General features: G+C 35.1%; 2 protein-coding genes and 1 long non-coding RNA gene across 6 annotated transcripts in view; 2 read left to right on the top strand and 1 right to left on the bottom strand.

The window, feature by feature from the left end:
• LOC123267757 (CUB and sushi domain-containing protein 1) overlaps window positions 1-25,019 on the top strand; it is a 102,234-nt gene that overhangs the window by 34,031 nt on the left and 43,184 nt on the right. Inside the window, exons 1-7 of one of the 4 annotated variants that reach the window (XM_044732591.1) lie at window positions 937-994; window positions 1,122-1,239; window positions 7,942-8,000; window positions 8,114-8,419; window positions 9,591-9,713; window positions 9,838-10,001; window positions 10,107-10,233. In XM_044732591.1, coding sequence (XP_044588526.1) covers window positions 1,151-1,239; window positions 7,942-8,000; window positions 8,114-8,419; window positions 9,591-9,713; window positions 9,838-10,001; window positions 10,107-10,233 — 868 coding nt within the window. In that variant the 5' untranslated portion in view covers window positions 937-994; window positions 1,122-1,150. Of the gene's footprint in view, window positions 1-936; window positions 999-1,121; window positions 1,240-7,941; window positions 8,001-8,113; window positions 8,420-9,590; window positions 9,714-9,837; window positions 10,002-10,106; window positions 10,234-25,019 lie in introns of those variants that run through there. The other 3 variants (XM_044732592.1, XM_044732593.1, XM_044732590.1) reach the window with 3 other exon arrangements.
• LOC123267787 lies at window positions 16,661-17,299 on the bottom strand. Its single transcript, XR_006510127.1, has 2 exons — window positions 17,216-17,299; window positions 16,661-16,851 (listed from the first exon to the last, which is right to left on the bottom strand). It is a non-coding gene; the product is annotated as an uncharacterized LOC123267787 (long non-coding RNA).
• LOC123267772 lies at window positions 21,670-22,592 on the top strand. Its single transcript, XM_044732614.1, has 2 exons — window positions 21,670-22,412; window positions 22,463-22,592. The coding sequence occupies exons 1-2, from the start codon at window positions 21,703-21,705 to the stop codon at window positions 22,467-22,469; spliced, it is 717 nt and encodes a 238-aa protein (XP_044588549.1). The 5' UTR covers window positions 21,670-21,702; the 3' UTR covers window positions 22,470-22,592.

The raw sequence follows: 25,019 nt of genomic DNA, 5'->3' as shown, positions 1-25,019 counted from the left end.
CTGACTACTGGTTTTAATTAGTAAAAATATTTCTATTAATAATAAAATTAAATTATGTACTATACAATTAAATTACTTCCCCTTTAGTTTTATTATAAATAAGATACCGTTTAAATAAAGAAATGTCTAAAAATACTTTGAATAGTGAGAATCGCAAGGTCCATATATTCAGATGAATTTGCAATACACGTGAGAGATATTCTTCAATAAAAAAATGAATTCTCCTTTTTTATTATTTTATTTGCCTTTCATTTTTTTTCGACAACTTGGATGACCTAAATCCAATCTATTGTTTGAATCATTACGAGAATAAACTCTTCACCGCTAATAAAGCAAATAAGTTTTGCCAAGTCAGTGAATTCACATTGCATAGACATTGAAATAATTTTATCAAAAGAAATCCTGACATTGTAAATTGTATACGTTACAATGAATTTGCGTAGGTTTTTATCATGTGCATCAAAACACTTATCCGTTACGCTTACGCCTATGCATTGTGAACATAATCATTTACTGTTAAATGGCTCAAAACATTACTGAATGTAAAAAATCATCTCAAACAAGTAAAGACCGCTGCAATTGCTTGAACACACATACGAGTTATCAATCATAGTGTTATTTGTACTTATCTGTTCTAAGTAATGCGCTAAATAATCGAGTTGATTAGGTCGAGAAACGGTAGCTGCGTCACGCAGTTAACATTTAACGCTTCACTGCCTTTACATCAACAGTTATTAATTCAGTTTTTTTCACTCTCTATTCATTGTGAATATACAGTTTTTTTAGCAATAATTTAAAGTTTATTTAATTTTCCTCTGTAACACTAATGATAAAATATCTTTTTATAATTTATAATTTTTTAAACCTCTGATTATATTTAACGATAAAATAAACTTTCTATTTTGTTCCGAAGAATAAATTACTATTTTTAATAAACTTGAGAATAAAAAGCAAAGTAAAAATATATTTTATATGTAAGCCAATATTTATAAGTGTAGGTACAAACTGAACTCAATTTAATATCTTTGTCAATAATATTTTATAATAGTGTGAAAGTGTTTTTAATTAAATTTTTTTTATCTTGGAAGAAGAAAAACTATTTTTATTGAATTATTTTTCAGGCTCAAAATGTGGCCATCCAGCAGTACCAATGAACTCAAAAGTCTCACTGTCAAACGATTCATTGTCAGCTGGTACCTTGGCGACCTACACTTGTGATGCCGGTTACGAGCTCTTTGGGTGAGTTTGAGCACCTTTCTATCTTCATAAGCTTCTAAGTATACGGTTGTCAACTGCAAAATCTGGTAGGCTATTAAGGTGCAATTAGCCAAGATGTCTAACGGCACATTGCGTCGTCAAGATGCAAAAAGTTTGAAATAAACTCGATGAAAAAATTAGAAAAACGGTTGACCCTAAAGGCCATCCCTGCAACTTTCCGCTAATTCTATATCTAAGCGCTTAAAATTGCACTTATAAGGTTTTTGAGCTCTACGAGCTCAAAAGTCTGATAGAGGTTTAATAAAACATTATTTTTTGAATTTTCAAACAGCAACAACTTCTGAATAAATGAGACGATTTTCACGCGATTAGCAGCATTCGACGCAGTTTCTTAAATTCTACACAGTAAAAAATTTTTCGTCATTGTGTAGAGTGTTGAAATTTGTGTGTTGAATATTACACTCTAAAGTGTAGAATTTAACATTCTCATGTGTTGATTTAATGATTTAACACACTAGAATGTTAAATTCTACACACTAGAGTGTAATATTCAACACACAAATTTTAACACTCTACACAATTACGAAAAATTTTTTACTGTGTATGATATACTTTTAAACACAAATTGATCAGACCGAAAATTCCAGTGTAATTCGAAAAAATCCCTTTTTTTCAATTTTTTTCGTTAACGATAACTCACGAACGAATTAACCGATTTTGACCGGCTTGGCAGCGATCGAAGTGGTTTTTTGACGTTAAGAGCTGATTAGTTTTTGAAATCGATAAGTAGAGCCGTTAAAAAGTTATTCCATAAAAACCACATTTGAAAAAAGTTTTTAACTTCCCGCTAAGCAAATTGAAAATTTTCAAAAATCGGGAAGTTATTGGTTTCACCCCGTTTTTCGAAAATCGAGTTTTCATCAGATCTCGTTGTTTTGAGGTCCTAGGAAGCCTCCCCGATTGTTTCCGCGGTGATGTCCGTATGTCTGTATGTGTGTGTGTGTGTGTGTGTGTGTGTGTGTGTGTGTGTGTGTGTGTGTGTGTGTGTGTGTGTGGGTGGGTGGGTGGGTGGGTGTTTTTTTTTTTTTTTTTGTTTTTTTAAGGGGAGGGAATCCTTTTTACGGATTCTAGGCATAGCTGTTTGGCCTGGATATGTGGCGACTCGACGCAGTGTCATACTAAAACTCGACGCTAGCGCCCCTACCCACTAAACCCTAAACCCCTTTTCCTCTTTCCCCTAATCCCTCATGGAAACCGCCGTCAGGCATTACTTCGTGAGGGGAGGATCTAGTTACTGCTCTTTCTTCTGGTGGCTAAGGTGTTATTCTTTCCTCCTTCTAATTGGCGTCATTCGCTCTTCTTCTTTCTATGGACCGCAGGTCTGAGAGGACTCCCGTGACAAACGTGTTTGTGGCGTTCCAGGCAGCCTCTGATGACAGCATTGCTTCTACTATTGTCTCTGGTTGGATTTTCCTCTTCAGGGTATTCTCCAGCTCATCTCGCTGTGGATAAAAACGTGGGCACTCAAAGAAGACGTGCTCTGCATCTTCATTGACTCCTGGGCAGGACGGGCACTCTGGGGAATTATCATGCTTAAAACGGTGGAGATACGCCCGGAAACAGCCGTGTCCTGATAACATCTGCGTAAGATAATAGTTGACCTCACCGTGACTCCGGTTTAGCCAAACGTTGATCCTTGATATGGGACGATGCGTCCACCTACCCTTCACTGTGGCATCCCACTGTAGTTGCCATCGACTTATGCTCTTCTGCCGTTCTTCTGTTCTAAGCTCCTCAGCGCTTAGTGTATTTGACTTCTTTCGTTGGTAAAGGATCCGTCTTTCCTCAGCTAAGACTCTGAGAGGCAAAGTTCCGGAAATGACACACACTGCTTCCATAGATATTGTGCGGAAGGCGCTTGCTACTCTTATGGCACTCAGACGGTAGACTGGTCCAGCCTTTCTCCATGATTCTTGCTTCTCTAGTGCGTCCGCCCAGATAGATATTCCGTAAGTGAGCATTGATGTGACTACAGATGATAGCAGTAGTCTTATGCTCTGCTTTGGGCCTCCGACGTTTGGCATCAGTCGTGCTAAGCTAGCTACCACTGCTGATGCTTTTGCACTCACGTGTTTGACTTGCTGCTTAAAGTTGAGTCGGGCATCAAGCATCACTCCCAGATATCGGATATATGGTTGTGATGTGATTTCTTGTTCTCCGACTTTCAGCTTTATGGTCTCTATCACTTTTCTGCTGGTTAAAAGCACAGCCTCAGTCTTCTGTTTAGCCAGTTGTAGATTCATTGAGTCCATCCACCGGTTAACTTTCTCAAAGGTGATACCGAACATGTGGTTTATCTCATCTAGGTGTTTAGCAACGATTACGACAGCTACATCATCTGCATATGCAACAAGCTTGACACTTCTTGGAAGAGGCAGTCTCAGCAGGCCATTATACATGTGTGTGTGTGTGTGTGTGTGTGTGTGTGTGTGTGTGTGTTTTTTATCTTAGGGGGGGGGGAATCCTTCTTACGGATTCCAGGCATAGCTGTTCGGCCTGGATATGTGGCGACTCGACGCAGCGTCATACTAAAACTCGACGCTAACGCCCCTACCCACTAAACCCTAAACCCCTTTTCTTCTTTCCTCTAATCCCTCATGGAAACCGCCGTCAGGCATTACTTCGTGAGGGGAGGATCTAGCTACTGCTATTCCTTCTGGTGGCTAAGGTGTTATTTTTCCTTCCTTCTAGTTTCTGTCATTTGCCCTTTTTCTTTCAATGGAACGCAGCTCTGTAAGCACTTCGGTGGTAAACGTGCTTGTGGCGTTCCAGGCAGCTTCGGATGACAGCATTTCTTCTACTATTGACTCTGGTGTGATTTTCTTGTTCAGGATCTTCTCTAACTCATCACGCTGTGGGTTAAAACGAGGGCACTCAAAGAAAACGTGCTCCGCATTTTCAGCAACTCTTGGGCAAGACGGACACTCTGGGCAATCATCGTGCTTAAAGCGATAAAGGTACTCCCGGAAACAGCCGTGTCCTGACAACATCTGGGTCAGATAGTAGTTGGCCTCACCGTGATTCCGGTTAAGCCAAACGTCAATCCTTGGTATGAGACGGTGTGTTCATCTCCCTGTTGTCGCGGCGTCCCACTACGATTGCCATCGCGCGATGCTGTTCTGCCGTTCTTTAGCTCTGAGTTCCTCGGCACTTTGTGCGGTTGTCCTCTTTCGTTGGTAAAGGTTACGTCTTTCCTCAGCTAGGACTCTGAGCGGCAAAGTTCCGGAAATGACACACACTGCTTCCTCTGATATTGTTCGAAAGGCGCTGGCTACTCTTAGCGCGCTCAGTCGGTAAACTGGACATGCTTTCCTCCATGATTCTTGGATCTCAAGTGCGTCGGCCCAAATGGATATACCATATGTGAGGACCGATGTAACTACTGATGATAGCAATGACCTCCTTGTCTGCTTCGGGCCACCGATGTTGGGCATCAATCGTACTAGGTTGGCTACTACTGCTGATGCTTTGGTGGTCACGTGTTCAACTTGTTGTTTAAAGTTAAGTCGGGCATCGAGCATCACTCCCAGATATCGAATGAATGGTTGGGATGTGATTTCTTGGTCTCCGACGTTTAGATTGATCGTTTCCACCACTTTTCTGCTAGTGATAAGTACAGCCTCGGTCTTCTGTTTAGCCAGTTGTAAATTTACTGTGTCCATCCACTGGTTAATTCGCTCAAAGGTGATAGCGAACATATGTTTTATCTCATCAAGATGCTTGGCGACTATTACTACGGCTACGTCGTCCGCGTACGCTACCAGTTTGACGTTTCTTGGTAGTTTCAGTCTCAGCAATCCGTTGTACATGACATTCCAGAGAAGTGGACCGAGAACAGAACCCTGCGGTACGTCTCCAGTAACATCATACTCCTTTGGACCATTCTTCGTGTCATATCTCAGGACTCTATCTGTGAAGTAGCTAGCGACTATCCTTCGTAGGTATCCTGATACGTTCATCTCTTGAAGGGCTTGCATGATGCAATCCCAGTTGGCGGAGTTAAAGGCATTTTTTATGTCTAAAGTTGCCACCAGGCAATATTTCTTCGTTCCCCCCTTCCATCTGGTACCGGTGATTGCGTCTTTGGCTATACCGACAACCAGGTTGATCGCGTCCAGGGTTGATCGTCCTTTCCGAAATCCGTACTGATTGTCTGCCAAGAGTGGATCGACAACTGCTTCTATCCTTTGGTGGATTATACGTTCTAGTATCTTACCGGCTGTATCCAGCATGCAGAGTGGACGATAAGATGACGGTTCTTCCGGTGGCTTTTTCCCTTTAGGAAGTAGTACCAGCCGTTGTTGTTTCCACTTCCGAGGAAAAATCCCTTCCTTCAAGCAGATGTTGTAGACGTCGAGGAATAACGCTGGCGCTGCTTTAATAGATGTTTTCAAGGCAATATTAGGGATTCCGTCCAATCCCGGTGCTTTATTATTCCCGACGCGGTTACAAGCTTCCATCAGTTCTTCTTTCGTGACAGGTGGAATATCATTCAGTTCGTCCTGTGTCAACAGATAGTTGAAAACGCGCTGTCGTGTGTGTGTGTGTGTGTGTGTGTGTGTGTGTGTGTGTGTGTGTGTGTAAGTATGTAAACCTCTTATAACTTTTGAACGTTTAAACCGATTTCATCGCGGTTAGTGCCATTCGAAAGGGCTTGGCCAAACAGGTTTTGAATACAATTTGGACTGATTCGGACCGATGGATTTCGAAAAATCTAAAAAAAACTGTAAAAAAAAGTTTTTTTAAAAGTGGTTTTTTTGTAATAACTTTCAAATGGCTTTATCGATCAACTCCAAGAACTAATCAGCTCTCAACCTTGAAAAACCACGTTGATTGCCGCTAATCCCCTCAAAATCGGTTGATTCGTTTGAGAGATATCGTGCAGGAAAGAAAACCCAAAAAAGTGTTTTTTCGGAATTACTCCGAAATTTATAGTTTGACCAATTGAAACTTAAAAATTCTTTATGAGGATTAAAAAACTGCGTAGAATGCCGTCAAGTGCGTAAAAATCGGTTCATTCATTCAAAAGTTATTGCGGTTTGAAAATTCAAAAAATAGTGTTCTATGAAACTTTTATCAGACTTTTGAGCTCAAAGAGCTCAAACGCATAGAAAAGGTACCTTTTTGAGCTTGGAGAGCTCAAAAACTTCGTAGGTGCAATTTTAAGCGCCCAGGTATTAACGGAATCAGCGGGAAGTTGCAGGGATGGCCTTTAGGGTCAACCGTTTTCCTAATTTTTTTTGTAGTTTTTTCAAGATTTCTCAAAATCTACCAGTCCGAATTGATCCAAATTGTATTCAAAATCTAAGTTTAGTCAAGCCCTTTCGAATGGTGCAAATCGCGATGAAGTCGGTCAAGCCGTTCAAAGGTTATGAGAGGTTTTTATACACACACACACACACACACACACACACACACACACACACACACACACACACACACACACACACACACATACACCGCAAAATATTGTTCGTACAAGATTCGCTCCTACAGCAAAATATTATTATTTATGCTGAAAAAAAATTGCCTGATAATTTGAGTCCTTAATTTTAATTTCAAAGTTTTTTCATGTAAGATAAATTTTTTGATTTCTTATGGTTCTAAGTTTGTTAGTGTTTATTATTGATAAACTACTATAAGTTTCTAGTCCAAAATATCTCTTCTAGAAAGTATAGGTAGTTACTTTTAAAATGCGTAGTTGCGTTTGAGTATTTTCAATACAAGGCAAAGACTTTTTATTGTGACCCTGACGCTAGACTTAGGATCCAAGAATGGTAGGTTCAATTCCCAACATGATTGGAATTTTTCTTTAATTCTCATTCTTTCACGCAGATAATATTTTTTTGGGACGAGTGAACAATGTTTCAACTCAAGATATGCGTCAAGTTTGAAATAAGTCAATATAATCTTGAAAGAAGATATTAATTTCTAGAGTCAAAGTGGTCCTTGTTTTTTAACTAAGTACACAAGATTCTTACGGAAAAACATATTTTTATCTTAATTTTAAATTATATCTCTTGCTCTAAATTGATAGAATATTTGACTCAAAACATAAAAATCACTTGAATCAAGATTAAATATTTTAGACGAAAACTAAAAAAAGTTAACTTAAGAATTTTCTGATCCTTCATGCGGGAATTTTTTTATTTAATCCAAAAGTAACTTTTTTTTAATTGAGAAGCAGTAAAATTTTGAGTCAAGTATACCGAATTAAAGGCAAAATTAATCTCGAATGTTCGGAAATTTAAAAAGTATGTACGCAGTAAAAATTATTTCAATTTTTCAGAAACAAATTTACAATAAATCTTTCGGTAGATGCATCGAACATATTTTTCGTATTCAATAATTTAAGCAATAGAAAAAATGATCGTACAAATGTTCGTGTTTGTTTTAAGAAAAGTTTTAATTGTATATAATACATTATTTTTATCATCATATAATTCACAAGTTGACATCCATAATGCATGAAGTATACTAATGAATAAATAGTTATTAAAGTCACATACTTTCACCGGAATCAAATTAAGTAACATTCTTAGTTATCTATTCACTGCTTAAATTGATTTCTCATTACTATATGTATAATATTTTTTACCCTATATTATAAATCCTATCATTCAAGAACCACTTATAATTTAAAAAAACTTTCTTTCTTTGCAGACAACCTACCACGACGTGCAGTAGTCGGGGAAGATGGCAAGGCGAATTACCATTTTGTGGTAATGTTCACTTCCGTTTTTAACTATGACATATATATTTAGTATGACAATAAAATAGAAAGTTAAATGATGTTTTTAAATTGTTACTAATAAGTATCATTTTTGTTTAACAGGCACAAACGTTGGATTTCGTAAGCCCGCTAATCAATCAACAACTGTACGAGGTGGTGATGCTAGCCACGGTAATGACGGAGACACAGGAACTGAGCATGATGGAAAACGATGCACAGAAACTCAAAATGAACCTAGTCCATGGTGGAAAGTTGATTTATTAAAAGCTTATTCTGTAAAAGTCGTTAGAGTGACGACTAGAGGCTGCTGTGGTCATCAACCTCTCCAAGATATTGAAATAAGAGTTGGTAATAGCAGCGTTGAACTACAAAGAAATCCATTATGTGCCTGGTTTCCTGGAACTATCGGTAATTTTATTTTTATTGCTTTATAAATATTGTAAATAAAAGTGGTTTCTAGGTAATAGTAAGAATGCATATTTAATACTTACTTATTATTTAGTACAGCTGATTACATTGTAAGGACTTTAGTGTTTATATTATAGTTTATAGTTTCTCTAGAAATCAAGTATTGAAAGGTAAATTTATAATTAACAGTAATAACTATTATTTGCACTGCCGAGTTAATCAGAGTAGAATTGACCTATTTCTTCAGAAAAATTTTAAGATGATGGAGATTTATTAGATTGCCAATTAAATTATAATTTTTTTAGTTCTATGCAGAAAAAAATATAGTCATGGATATTTACTGCGTAATTGCAAATACAAAAAAAAATGAATACATGTAAATCCAAACATATATTTAATTGTTTGAATAAGCCGTTAACTTTTTTCTGATTCTTGGAAAATTTCGAAGTTTTTTTTATGTATGAAAGGATATATCCAACATAGATAAAATCATATCCGAGAATATATATAGGCAAACATAATAAATTATTTACATGCATTTTCGGCAATAATGCATCTAAATATTTTATATATTTGTCTATATATTTCCAAATATATTTTTTCTTATTTTGAATATTTATTGATCTAATTAAGCATTGAATTTCATCTAGCTTGAATGACATTTAATAAAGAATAGTTTCTTCAATTAACTGAAGACAAGATTTTTTAGGAGATGGTGCTCACTTTCTCCATTTCCGTAAAAGGAAAATTTATTTTGTCATCATATTTAGCTTTTTGTTTTGATAATTAATAAAATTTTGATAAATATCATGAAATTTAACTTACAAATTAAAAAATTATCTGCTAGTGTTATTAATCAAAGTGTCCCATATGATACTTAAGATAATGCATCGAATTTCTCTACTTGATTATTCAAATGTTGTAATCAAATCGCAGCGAAAAATTACAAGGATTCTTATTACTATTATTATACTCGTATTAGCTTACAGGACTACAGTGATTTGCATACCGTGTTATAGATAATTTCATATGAATTGATTTTATCATCTTAATAGAAAAAAAAATGCATTAGAGTTTATTTTAATTTTAAACAGGAATTTTATTTTTACATATCATTAGATTTTAGTCTATAATTTAAAGAGCGCTTTCACAAATAAATCCATTTTTTTAGAGGAAGGCATTACAAAAACATTTATATGTGCAAGAGCACTTGTAGGTCAATACGTTTTTCTTCAACTAGTCGGTGTGGAAGGAAGTTTAAGTCTCTGCGAAGTTGAAGTTTTTGCAACAAATGGTGAGTCTAATTATTCCTGAATAATATCAATATAAACGTTTATACCATTTAAATTAAGAGAAACAGTAATGGAAGTACATTGAAAAGGCCTTTATTTAACACCACTTACCATATGCTCCAACAGAATTCTCCATTGACAGATGTGCACATGCTGGTACTCCGGCAGACGCTGACATTGCAGCATTTGATTCAACTTGTTACGAATTTATAGTAACAAAAGGTGGTTCTTTTCACGATGCAAGAAATTATTGCAAATCACGCAGTGGAGATCTAGTCCATGGTTTTAAAGTAATTATTAACTATTTAGTTGCATTATTATTGTTACTATGAGCTATTATTTATTGATATATCTTAACTAATAATTTAATTTTTTTGTTTTGTTATATTTATTAGGGTGTATCATCAACTTTTATTCTGAATAATTTGGAAAAAAGAAAAGACAAATTAAAAACACAACTTGTATGGATTGGTGCACAAAAAGAACCTTCAATAACGGCAAGAACTTGGCGATGGGTTGACGGTAAGTTGATATAATAATAATTAATACGTTTGAAAATGTGAAGTCTAAATGAACAAAATTAAATTAACCCCTGACAAGCACACATCTAAATCGTATACCTCTTTAGGCATTGAGGGTGAAAAGTACCTAATGAAGTTAGAGAATTTTTTTTTTTAAATCAAAGCTCAAAAAATTCTCTATAAAATAGATATAATATTAAATTAATTAGTGCCAATTAAAATAGATAAAAATACAATCGAAGTTTAAATATTGTTAGAATTAGGTAGGGCCTTTTAAATAAACAATAACAATTAATAGTTAAGAGTATTTATTAATATGTGCATCCGCACGTTACCAAAACTTAATCGGAAGTAAGTGGTGGTACAGTTCTCTAATCTCAACTCAAGCAGGGATCATGACATCACATGACCTCCCCATGGGACCTACTCATGGGGTAAGACGGTTAGGCGTTACTTCCAACACTCCCTCCCGTCTAGCCGTCTTTCACCATTTTACAATGATTCATATATAATACATAGATTTTCTTAATATATAAAAGTTACATATCTATGGCTACTAATAATGATAATAATTATTCAATTAATATTACCAAGGCGGAATAATACAATGGCAATCCGGTGAGTCTTTGAGTTTATTTTCCTGAAACAGAATAGTTAATAATTTAACATTGATCTATTTTAGCATTCATTAATTTATCAGTCAAGTATTTATATAGGTCAAACGCAAGAGGTTTTGTGAATATATCAGCAATCTGATTCTTTGACGGGATCCATTCAACATCAACAAAATTTCGCGCTACACATTCTTTTACATAATGTTCTCGTATCTCTGTCATATGTCTTAATTTATTACCCCCACTAGTTTTCGCACACGACGCGACAGCTTTATTGTCACACCACAATTTTATGGGATAAAATATTCTGTCCAAAATTAACTTAAGTGAATTACTTATAGCTATCAATTCCTGACACGCTTCACTCATTGCTACATACTCTGCTTGACACGTAGACAGTGCTACATATGGTTGTTTATAAGTCCACCAAGTGATTGTATCACCAAACAATTTTATGACATACCCACAAGTTGTTTGAGATCCTTTACAATCTGCTAAGCTCGATTCAGAGTATGCTTGTATATCATTTCGCTCACCAGTGTACCTTAATCCTAAGGTTCTGGTTTAGTCTAAGAGCCGGTGGGAGATCGACCTTCACCGATCTGATAACCAGATGAGACATCTTTTTTATCAAATATAATTTATAAACAAATATGCCTATAATTACTTGCCTATCTGAAAGTGCTCATGGCTATTTTTAATTAAATTAACTTTAATCGATTTTTTTTCATCACTTTCATTCTTTTGATAACCAAATGAATTTTATTTCATTGTTAGTTTTTAACACACAGAATATGCCTCAGTAGGCTTGCCTACTCATTTTTGTGTATAGCTACCTGGCAAGCCAATGTGAACAGGTAAGTCAATATAGGTGACTCCATCGTTCTGCTAACTTATCGAAAGTTATATCAAATTTTAGATTATTTTATTACAAAATCAGTCATATAGACTTGCCTGCAAAAAATCATACTTAAAGCACTATTGCCTAGCTAAAAACTTTTAGAGTTTTAGCCATCTGATAGGTGCGAGAGAGAAAGTAGAGCGTCCGAAGTCTATGTGGTAGAACAGGACACAACATAGCAGCTGCAAGCTACCTGACCGTTGAATGGATCCGAGTGCGCATGCTCGTGTATAGTCAAAAATCATTTATTAGTGACAACACGTGCTAAATAAATATTTGAATTTCATTTTTTTATGTATTTTTTATACTTTGTAATAAATGGTTCTAACATGTACCTGAAGATCCGATCGTTTTTTTATGAACGAAAATAAAAAAAAAATTTTTTTTGCTTTTGAAACTGAAAATAGTTTTTCGGCTCCAAAAAAATACAAATAGCCCTAAAAATGATATATTGACCCCTCTAAAAAGCAAAACTACCCTCACAGCCACCCCGAAGACTTCAGAATTTTTTTCAAAACTTCTAAAAAAATCCTTGCGAGGGTCCTTGGAGGCTGCCGATTTTTTAGAGCACTTCTAGTACCCCCCTACATAATACAAAAAATCATTAGGCCGCTAACACCTCCGGAACTACCCTTCCAGCCATCCTAAAGACCCATAAATTGAAAAAAAATGTAGAAAAAATCCTTTCAAGGGTCCTTGGAGGCTGCCGATTTTTTAGAGTACTCCTAGTATCCCCCCACAATATATAAAAATTAATCTGGTCGCGAATACCCCGAGAACTACCCTTCCAGCCACCCCTAAAGACTTATGAATTGAAAAAATGTAGAAAAAAGCCTTGCAAGGGTCCTTGGAGGCTGCCGATTTTTTAGAGCAGCCTGATTATTTTTTATATATTGTGGGGGGGTACTAGGAGTGCTCTAAAAAAGCGGCAGCCTCCAAGGACCCTTGAAAGGATTTTTCTACATTTTTTTCAATTTATGAGTCTTTAGGGTGGCTGGAAGGGTAGTTCCGGGGGTGTTAGCGGCCTGATGATTTTTTATATTTTGTAGAGGGGTACAAGGAGTACTCTAAAAAATCGGTAGCCTCCAAGGACCCTTCGAAGGATTTTTTTTGAAATTTTAATAAAAAATCTCTAAGTCTTCAGGGTGGCTGGAAGGGTAGTTCCGGGGGTGTTAGCGGCCTAATGATTTTTTGTATTATGTGGAGGGGTACTAGGAGTGCTCTAAAAAATCGGCAGCCTCCAAGGACCCTTGGAAGGATTTTTTCGGAATTTTTGAAAAAAAATTAATTTTAAAATTAGTTTTTTTTTATTTATTTATTAATATATTAATATAATAAAATATTAATATATTAACTTATTTATTTTTGAGTTTTGCATAGCTGTAAGTACGTATAGTGTGAAATAATATAAAAATTGTGATCGAAATTAGTTATAATAAATTGGAGTTCAAAATTAATGACAAGTGTAAATAAATGCTGTCTCTGTCACTCACATGTACACGAGCATGCGCACTCGGATACATTCAACGGTCAGGTAGCTTGCAGCTGCTATGTTGTGTCCTGTTCAACCAAATAGACTTCGGACGCTCTACTTTCTCTCTCGCACCTATCAGATGGCTAAAACTCTAAAAGTTTTTAGCTAGGCAATAGTGCTTTAAGTATGATTTTTTGCAGGCAAGTCTATATGACTGATTTTGTAATAAAATAATCTAAAATTTGATATAACTTTCGATAAGTTAGCAGAATGATGGAGTCACCTATATTGACTTACCTGTTCACATTGGCTTGCCAGGTAGCTATACACAAAAATGAGTAGGCAAGCCTACTGAGGCATATTCTGTGTGTTAAAAACTAACAGTGAAATAAAATTCATTTGGTTATCAAAAGAATGAAAGTGATGAAAAAAAATCGATTAAAGTTAATTTAATTAAAAATAGCCATGAGCACTTTCAGATAGGCAAGTAATTATAGGCATATTTGTTTATAAATTATATTCGATAAAAAATATGTCTCATCTGGTTATCAGATCGGTGAAGGTCGATCTCCCACGGTCTCCTCTACTAGTTCCTTTCAGATATCTGAACACTCTTTCAACCATACGCCAATCGCTTTCAGTTGGATTAATTTGATGTCTACTTAATACATTAACCGCATAGGATATATCTGGTCGAGTTGCCCCGGCCAAATATAGCAAACTACCAATCGCTTCTCTGTAAGGAACATTTTTAATTGTTTCAGTAGTAATTAACACATCATCATTTATATTTTCTTCTCTCAGCTTTCTTTCTCTATTAATTACCTGAGTGGTAACCATAGGCGTTCTCTGTGGACTCATACCACTAAAATTAAATTTTTCTAAGATTCTACTTATATAATTTTTCTGACTAAGAATGATTTCTCGACTTTGTCTATCTCAATGTATTGAAATTCCCAGAAATTCTTTTGGTTCACCCAAATCACTCATCTCAAATTCCTTTTTAAGTTTTAATTTTACCTCAACCATTTTAGATTTGTCGTTAGAAGCTAAGATAATATCATCAACGTATAGTATTAAGATAAAAGTATTAAGATAAGAATTTTTCCATTTTCACTCCAAATAAATAAACATGGCTCAATTTCATGATTTTTTAATCCTACACTCAATGCCATATCAGTAAATCTCTCATTCCATTTTTTAGGACTAATCCGTAAACCATACAGAGCTCGTTCTAATTTACACACCATAGTTTCCCTAATTTCTTGTGTAACTTTCACACCCTCTGGGATTTCCATATAAATTTCCTCATCTATAATGCCATTTAAAAATGCAGTTTTTACATCAAGATAACAAGTCTCTAAATCATATTTATTAATTATAGCAAAAGCAGATCTAATCAAAAGCAATCGAGATACAGGGGCATAGGTTTCTCTGAGATCATAATTATTATTATCTTTAAAACCTCGAATCACTAATCGCGCTTTGTATTTAATTTGATTGTCATTTTCAATTTTCTTTTTGAAAACCCACCTTGAGTCTATGATATTTAATCTTTTACCGTTTTTCATTTTAATAGGTCGGTCAACTAATGTCCACACACTATTTTTATTCATAGAATTAAGCTCATCTCTCACAGCATTTTGCCAAAATTCCCGTTCTTTTGATTCCATAGCATCTTTAAAAGATATTGGATCTTGTTGAATACCCGCTAACATTGCATGACAAATTTTATCCTGGGTTTCACTCGTCTCACAATCTATTCTCTCACCAAAAACTAAGTTAGCATCAATTTTATCGTTTACATCAATTATTTCTGAAAAACTATTATCTTTAATTGAGTTCCCGTTATTAATTTTCGCATCTGTTAAACAATTTTGCTGTTTCTTTGGTCGTCCTCTCTTTCTTTTTGTCTCTCCCTCCGGTTTTAAAAATTCTAACTCATCTTTATTAAATTCAACAAACCACTTCTCTTTATTAACTGATAATTTTTCAACCGGCCAATCTTTCACACCATTTTTATCATACTTATCACCATACACCAGTTTTTCATTAAAACGAGCATCTCTACTTTCATAAAACTTCCCTGGTTTCTTCTGGTTTCAGGAACTGATAACCAGTAGGTGTATATCCTACCAAAATTACGCGTCTCCCTTCGAATTTAAACTTAGGACCAGTTTTTCTTTGTACTTTAATATATGCTACGCAACCAAAACGTAGCTTGCATTACAGTTCCTGTGGTCTCAGACGCTGTTGCATGATTTTTATTAGCTTCTGCTTGTAATATGAAAAGTTTTAATTTTTTATAACTAAGCCCTTGACCAGTTGAAGACATTGTCATGAATTCAACTGATTGAACATCAGGAACGGTGGTCATAATAGCACTATAAAATGCGTCTTTCCTTTCAAGTTCTGACAGTGGCTTAATCCCAGACAAATTTCCGTAATTTTTAACGACATCTTCAAATTTTTCAATAAAATCTGAAGCTTTTTCTTTATTTGGATAATATTGCATATTATGTAATAGTCTTCTGAGTGTACTTGAAGAATTGTTACTTTCAGTTTTCTTAAGGTCTTTAATTGTATTTAAAAGTTCTACCGGATCTTTTATTCCAATAACTTGAGAATGATACTTATGATCTAAATGATTAATTAAAATATCTCGAACTTTGAATTTATGTTTTTCAATAATATCAGTATCAAGATCTCTACGCGGAGCACTAGTCGGATCAATTACATACAGTAATTCATGTGCTCTTAATTCCGATGTAAAAAGATCATAAAAATGTTCAAATTTTGTATTTGGTGTAAGTTTATAATCAACAACTTCTATAATAAACACTTCTATCTACTTTTAATTTTTTTAATTCTTGTTGTACTAATTTAGAGACGATTTTCCAATTCTCCAAGTTCACTACTTGAAGTACCACCGTTCGATCTGCTCTCATCTCTATCAACTAGTTTTTGATAATGCTCATGCATTTTACTGCATTCATTATTCACATCTTTTATTTGCTTACGGATCTCATTATTTTTGTCTTCAAGGGTTTTTGTTTGTTTAACAAAAACATCTTTTTGTTTATTGAACTCGTCAATAATCAAAACTTGAATTTTTTTCCATTTTAGCAACAGCTGCCTGAGCACCTAACAGAGATTCCTGGCATTGCTTCATCATATTGGTAGAGGATTCGCAAAATTGCCTCACCAGAGATAACACTTCGTCTTTACTAGTATTACTCTCCACAATTTGTGAAGCGGTACCACGTAGTGCTTCAATTTCATTATTTTTTTGCAACTATATTAGAAACGGAAAAATGTTTTGATTTAATTTTATAATTAAGATTAACTGATTCTATAAATTTAATTGATGGTAAAGATTTACCTCCTTGGGATAAGTCTGTTTTGTTTAACAGAGTACTTTCCTTGTCACATCTCTTTTTCTCGCATCTCTCTCTCTCTCGGCCTCATCTCCACTCTCAATCGCATCTCTTAATAATGTCTCCTCATCTTCCTGAGACACAGATTTTTGGTCATCATCTCCTGGTGAGACTACCCAAGGACCATCTCCTTCTTGTTTCTCAATCCACTTAATAGCGGCTCTCCACTCGTCCTCGTTCATATTGCTTTTATCTGTTAAACGAATTAATTTTTAATTAATAATATTCTTATACCAGGAGTTATGCCTTAAGCCTGGTTGACTGAACAACAAGTATGGCCAGGTTAAAGCAAGCAGTAATATATATAATCCGAACACAAGATCATACATACAACCACTTCAGTAATTTAAGAAGTAAATGAATGCACAGCATCCATCACTAAGCATGAATCACAAAGTAAAACCTTGTATTTATATTTCGAACAACATACAAGTTAATTACTGTTCATTATTGTCAAAAATTAATTTTGAATTAGATGACCTTAAGTGAGAAAATCCAAATAACTGGATTAATTCTCAATATTTTTATGTACATAAAATTTATGATTTTCAACCAACCTGCTTGATAAGGTACCTCACGCGTCTCAACATGAAATAACACTCTCTCACCACTAATACTTAGTGATATTTCCTCTCCAGGATGGTTTTGCTCAAATTGAAAAACTTTTCTGTATCTTTCCAAGAATTTTTTAAATAATTCCTCGTCTCCAATTTCTGCAGATAAATATATAGCTATTAATATTTTTATTTATTTGTGTGCACACGATTAAGAATTGTAACTCTATACAATTAAAATTTATTTTTATACATAAGTATAAAATTTCGTTAAATCAATTTAACTTTTCAGAATTTAATCTGATAAATAAACCGCGTCTATTTGGATACAAGTTAAATATTTGAACGTTGGTTTAAATTTCTATTTAAACCAGTTTTAATCTTCATAAACGTATAAACGTATGAAGTCACTCTCAATATTTTTCTCAAAGTAAACATTGAGTAACAAAGGCGCATCTCAGTCTTTTCAAAATATCCAACAACCCAACGATTGTTCGATGCTGTTACCATGTGCGCTTGGCCCCATGTGTAACGTTTCAGGTTACATAGTTCTCAAAAGTAATAAAACTTGGTTTCAACACTTCTATATACAACATGTAACATGACCATTTTAACAGGCAAGGAATATTACAATATTCCTTCCTAGTTAACAAATAAAAATTCTGCCAAATTTATTAATTTAAAATTTTAAAATTACGTACGTATTTTTCGCTTCTCAAAAATTCATGCTCATCTCTTAAATATTCTGACACATCTCAAATATAAAAAAAATTTTCTTTCATATTACTTACGTTGACCGTTGTCATGGTCAAACTTTCCAACAGAAGACGCTTCTTCTGACATTTCTGCAATTTTTCAAAACTTGAATTGTTCAAAACTTCAAATCTTGATTATTCACTTCAGTTCACTTAAACAGTTCACCTCACGCTAGTCACTTATGTTCTTGAGAACTTCAAAGTTTCTTATTAAACGTAATCATTATTTATTGCTTAAAATTTTGAAAGTTTTAATTTATTAATTTAGCGCAGTGGATGCGTGCTAGGCCCATAACCTGTTAGAATTAGGTAGGGCCTTTTAAATAAACAATAACAATTAATAGTTAAGAGTATTTATTAATTCGTGCATCCGCACGTTACCAAAACTTAATCGGAAGTAAGTGGTGGTACAGTTCTCTAATCTCAACTCAAGCAGGGATCATGACATCACATGACCTCCCCACTACTCATGGGGTAAGACGGTTAGGCGTTACTTCCAACAAATATATACAAAGAATTATAACGAAATAAAATTTTGGGGTGGGTACTTTTTATCCAGTATGCTTGTCAAGGGTTAATATATTCGTTTAAATTGGATAATAAAACACAATGAGTGCAGTTGTATAGTATTTTAATTTTTAAGTTATACTTCTTTTGGCGCGTTAGGCAAAAATAATGAGGGTAAATTTTTATGATGCGCGCGCACACCGTCACGAAAAACCGACACCCTGAAGTTAGCTACTCAACATTTTAGTTTTTTAAAAAAAGTTACCAACAAAATAAAAATAAGTACATCTACGTATATTTGCGTGAGAACTGGCAACTGTATTCACGATATTTCATATAAATATATATTTTTAACTTCCCGCTAAGAAAATTGAAAATTTTTAATAATGGGAAGTTATTGATTTCGGTCCGATTTTTAAAAGTCGAGTTTTCACCGGATGTCCACGTTTTAAGGTCCCAGGAAGCCATTCTGATTATTCCCGCCGAAGTGTCCGGCCGTGTGTGTGTGTGTGTCAATAAATTTTTGTCGTACGGTTTCTCAAAAACGAATCAACCGATTGAATTCTACGACACGTCATTCGAAAGGGTCTATTAAAACGTCGATCTGATTAGATTTAAGAGTTAATTCATCAAGCCATTCCGAAGAAATTAAAAAAAAAGTTTGAATTTTTATGTTTTTTAAAAATAACCTTAAAGCGTACTAAAAAATCATAATGAAACCATGTATACATTTTTTTGTTTAAAAACTGCGTCGAATGCTTTTTTTAAAATGAAAATTGAACGACGTATTTAAAAGTTATAGTTTAGAAATTCACAAAATTTTTTTTTCGGTATTTTTTTAAGATATTTTCCAGTTTCTTTAACCGATCAATAAAAACTTGTACATTTTCTTTTTGTGCTTTAAAAACTGCACCGAAAGCTTTTTCAAAAAAGAAAATCGAACGACACATTCAAAAGTTACAGTTGTTTAAGGGCGGGGTAAGGGTTTTCACTTTCGAAAAATCGATTTTTTTTTGTTTTATCTTATTGTTTAACATTTCAAGAATATGTCCTCAAAATTTTAATCCGATCTAAGCAATATTCTTGAAGTTATTATTTAATTAGTCTCGGGGCCTTTAACGCTCTAACTCTAACAGCTACGGGCGGTTGGGATTGCAGTGCAGCTGTCGAGCAGGTATACAGGTTATTCATTGCTATTGTCCTGATCCCATATCCAGTTTTAGAAATATTTCATTCAGTAAAGCCAGGTAACTAAAACCATATACAGTCGACTCTCTCAAAATGACCACTCTCAAAGTGTCCGTTCCCCTATTTTCATTTTTAGATCTTTCCCCCACCAATAAGCAAAAATGAATTTTTTCGCTCTCTCTGAAAATGTCCGCCAAAATTTTCTCACCACGCTCTCTCAAAATGTCCCCATACAAACTACTAATTAAAAGTAGAAAAATTTAAGACCTTATAAATAATCAATACATATTTTAAATAATTAACACATATATAATATGAATTAGTATAAATATAAAAGATTTCTTGGATAATTAAGTGTAAATGAAATTTTATTTCTATGCTTACACATAAAGAATAAGTACAGTCTATTAGTAAAAATACAAAATTCCATTTTATAAACTAAAACTGAGAAAAAAATAAGTTAATGATTTAAAAAAGACATAAAAAGTACGAAATTAGAATTCTGCAGGATATAGAACATTGATTGATTCAGAGAAAAGTGATGAACAGTTATCTTGTGATGAAAGAGAGATAGGGTGCTCACGCAGATCATTAAAAAAATTTTCATCATGAATATTTTCTATTTGATGTAAAATATCAGGGTTGGAAATATCTTCAGTATCTGGAACTAAATTTTAAATGATTAAAACAATCAAAATTAAGAATGTAGTTAGTGTGATGAAAAGTAGCAATTTATAGCGATCAATTTATCTAATAAGTAAATTAATTTCTATACATATTGAAGAATAAAAATAATGAGCCTAACTTTATTTTAGTTTACAAAAGAAGTAATGTAGAATCATGTAAACCCATTATTTCAACTCAATATTAATTTAATCAATGAAGACCGAAGTATTAAAATGAAATATTAAAATGACCGAAGCCGAGCGGCGGACACTTTGGGAGAGTTGTCGACTAAGTTTAAAAATACGAAAAAAGTTAACGACGATGTTATGGTAGAGGGGGAACTGCCATTCTTAGAAATATATTCCCCTACAGCCCCAACAGCGGACATTTTCAGAGAGTTGACTGTAGATATATTTTATATTTGTATGTTTACTATACACTACATTATTTTAAAAAAAGAAACGAGCTTCAGTTAGCGGTTAGACGTTCGACCGTGCACTTGTAATTTTATTTTTTCAAAAAATTTTCTGAGCAAAAATGCCGAGAGTAAGTAAAATTTCGCGAGAAGACCGTCAAAGTGGAAGGACCTATTTGTGTCGATCAAAAAAAAGATCAAACCCGAATAAAAAAATAAAAGATGAGGCTACCACCAAAAGTGCTTCGGCGAAGAAAATAAAACTAAATACGAGTGCTAGTGTACCGGAAGATGTTGAAAAACATTTTAGAATCATAGATTTTTTGCTTGTGTTTTCAACCATCGCAAGTTTAGTAAAATGTACTCAGTGTGATGGTTCAATCGAGTTCAAGAGCTGTAAAAAAGAAGGACTTGGCTTCCAAATCCAAGTCAAATGTACAAATTGTGATCCACGCTTTATACCGTCGAGTGAGAAAACTGGTCATCGCTATGAAATCAACACTCGTTTTGCCTTTGTAATGCGTACATTAGGTTTGGGTTTAGCAGGCTGCAATAAATTTTGCGGGCTCATGGACATAGCAAGTAGTTTTCTATCAAAACAATCTTATTTGGATCTCATGAAATCTATTTGCTGCAGCATCGAAACGACTGCTGAGAAATTTCTTGTCTTCGCCGCAGACGAAGAAAAGCAGCTAACACGTGCAAATTCGGAGTCAGACACTTTGACCGTTTCTGGTGACGGCACGTGGCAGAAGCAAGGCTTTAGCTCTTCCTTTGGCGTCACTTCTTTGATTGGATATTGGTCTGGAAAAGTTATCGATATTTTCGTTAGTAGTTCGCACTGCCAGGCTTGAAAATTATGGAGAAATCAATTAAATACTTATGAATTTCAAGATTGGTACGAAGAACATGTTGGAAAAGATAAATGCCAAGCAAATCACACCGGACCATCAGGTAACATGGAAGTAAATGCTGTCATCGAACTGTTTCGCCGATCAGAAGAAAAATACGGAGCGAAAATCAGCAACTATATTGGAGACGGAGATAGTAAAACTTACGGCAATTTAGTAAAAGCTAAACCTTATGGTGAAAATTTTATTATACATAAAAAAGAATGTGTAGGTCACGTGCAAAAAAGAATGGGTAAACGTCTACGTGATCTAGTAAATAAAACTGTTGAACATAAAGTTGTAAAAACCGGAAAAAATGCTGGTAAAACAAGACAAAGTAAATTACTCGGTGGCAAAGGAAAGCTCACTGGAAAAGTCATTGATAATTTGAGTCGATACTACGGAGCAGCAATCAGACATAATTGTGATTCTTTAGAAGGAATGAAAAATGCAGTCTGGGCAACGTTCTACCACCAGCAGTCAACAGACGATTACCCTCAACACCATAAGTGCATGAGCGGTGAGAACTCGTGGTGTTCGTATCAAAAAGCTTTGGCCACAACAGGAGTGAAAAATTTCAATTATGACTACACTCCACTTCCACAAGATGTCATAGAAGCGATCAAACCGATTTATGAAGATTTGAGTAAAGACGAACTTCTAGAAAGGTGTCTTGGAGGTTTTACTCAAAATGCCAACGAAAGTTTGAACCAGCTGATTTGGAGAATTGCACCGAAAAAATTATCTGGCAGCAGACAAATTGTTAAATTTGCATCTTATGTAGCTGCATGCACATTCAATGAAGGTGCTGGTGCTCTTCTAACTTTTCTGTCTGACATGGACGTCAGTGTCGGCCCAAGCGCTCACGAGTATGCATCATCTACGGACAGCAATCGCATTGATAGGGCCGAGTTCCAAGCTGTGCAGCAGAGCAAAGAAGCCAGAATAAAACGAAGACTTGAAAAAAAACAGGCTGAAGACATCGACAATGCTGAAGGATGTGTGCTGTATAGAGCTGGAATTGATGATTCTGTGTAAGTTTAAAAAAAAATTTTTTTTCTTCACTTTTTTGCTTCATAAACTTTAAATGCGTTTTTCTCAAAACTACTTTTTCAAAGTCCGTGTTCACTGCCATTTGAAAACTACTCGACCGATTCATTTCAAACTTTGTACACATTTTCTTCATATAAAATACCTCCCCCCTACGTTTAGTAAAAATTTTTTTTTTAACATTAAGGGTGTTTCCCACCCACAAAATGGCGGAAATTTTAGTCGAAAATAACGGTTCACACTTTAGATGGCCGCCAAAAATTTTTAAATTAAAAAAAAAATAATCAGAGAACGTTGGGGGAAAGATTTGTTTATAATTTAACTAAATTTTTATGGTTTTTCAAATCCCCATCAGAACCTAATCTAAATTTTGAAAGAAAAAATATTATGATTTTCGAAAAGATTAAAAATAATTTAGGATCATATGGGACGCATGCGCGAAGACCAACTGTAAACAACGTGTGATTCTCAGACCGCACCTTTTTACTAATTTCCAATCAATTACGCTGCAATAAAAACAAATTTACCTAGTATACAGTGATTTAAGTTGTGTAATTAGTGTTAAGCTAAATAAACTCTCCCGCAATGAGTTGAACACCGTGTCTGTGCTCAAATGTAACACGAGACTATTATGCAAGGTTAGGTTGTCATGTTTACTCACGAGACATCCAACTGTACTTCAGTGCTCACATTAACTACGCAACAAGAAGACCTTGAATCTGACGCCTTGAAGACTCCTAGTACTACTCCAACTTCACCGACTGTTACAGATCCAAAGAAGGGTAAGAAAAAAGGCCGTCCTTCCCTAGCAGATTTAAGGCTAAGAGAAAGAGCCAACTCTCTGGGTGACATTGATAAACTCCTGTCCGGTTACAAGCGATCGAGGAAACCTTCGGAATACACTCAAGACTCATAACTAAACCCTGCCAAATACTTAAAGCGCCGCAACTCAACTTCAGAAATATCACCGGACAAACCAAGCGCACCTAACCAAAAAAGGGATACCCCCTCCGCCACACAACTGAAGTCCGTACCAGCTACGCCCAATATGCCGGAATTCGATCAAATATCGCACCAGGACTCCTTTAAATGGATAGCCGAACAATTTATCGCACTGTTCAAAACAAATCAAGCTCAGTATACGCAGATTCAGACCAATATAGTGGAATCGACAAGCTCAGTCCAAACCCAACTAAGATCTTTAGAAGGAAAACTCGCGGCGACTGCAGAAGAGGTAAATACGCTGAAGACGGAGCAGGAGGAGTTAAGAAAACGCTTGCAAGCGGTCGAATCTGGTAAGCCTGGTTCCAATACAAATGCTTTAGAGAGAATGTTAACTCCGTTTAATTCCAGATTAGAGACAGTTGAAAATGCAATCGACCCCCTCACACTGGAGTGGAAAAAGAAGGGCATCCAAGCACAAATGGACAGGCTCTCCAGACTCATCGACGACCAAGAAAGCAAATCTCGTCGCCAGAACCGTTATCAAAGGTCTTACAGCCGCAAACACCACCGAGGACGTCTCTACCTTTCTAGAAACTACATTTAGTGTGCCCAAACAAGAATGCAAGAATATCAGACAGATAGGCAGGACAAAAGACCGATATGTAGTCCACTTCGACAAACCGGAGTATAAAGCCCAGATCATGAAGACAAAGAAAACGGCTCTCGGGAACTCTCGCATGTTTATATTGTGATGCCTTTTCCGGCACTGGCGTCGACAGGGCCGGATCAGGTCACCCAAAAAAATTGGCTTACCTGGTTCGTATATTTGGTTGGGCGCCAGGAACTCAATGTTCCACGGGTCGATCTGGCGGTGGATCTTCGTGGGCGGCGGGTCGGTGTTGAAGAGATTCAAAAATCGAATCACGGCAATCGACGAACAAAGAAATCGAAATGGGACGATAGGATCGGTTAATCATAGCAACAACAATTAAAAAAAATAATTTAGGCGTGCAATTCTAATCCAACAACGGTTTATTCAACAACAAATATATACTGTCGGCAATGTCGCATTAATAACAAAAATTATTTAACGCAAAAATAATTCTAACGCAAGACTAGTGCTAACGCAATGATTCGACATTTCAAAATAAACCAAATTCTAGAAAGAAATTCGAGTAACCAAAAATAAAAATTACAAAGCCCTTTCTTTCAAACAAAATAAATAAAATGTCGGTTCGCCAAAATGCTTCAACAAATTTCGAAACGAATAAATAATTCAACTCGCAAAATTTATTCAAAATTTCAAAACAAATAATTAATTCAATTCGCAGAATTTATTCGAATTGTCAAAACAAATACTTAATTCAATTCGCAAAATTTATTCAAAATTT

Source organism: Cotesia glomerata, linkage group LG6 (assembly GCF_020080835.1).
Source record: "Cotesia glomerata isolate CgM1 linkage group LG6, MPM_Cglom_v2.3, whole genome shotgun sequence".
In the NCBI taxonomy this organism is placed as follows: domain Eukaryota; kingdom Metazoa; phylum Arthropoda; class Insecta; order Hymenoptera; family Braconidae; genus Cotesia; species Cotesia glomerata.
This window is presented reverse-complemented; position numbering and strand designations above follow the sequence as displayed.

What these genes read in the sequence shown, in the direction of transcription:
- LOC123267772 (XM_044732614.1), top strand. Translation starts at nt 21,703, where the DNA reads ATGGAAGTAAATGCTGTCATCGAACTGTTTCGCCGATCAGAAGAAAAA.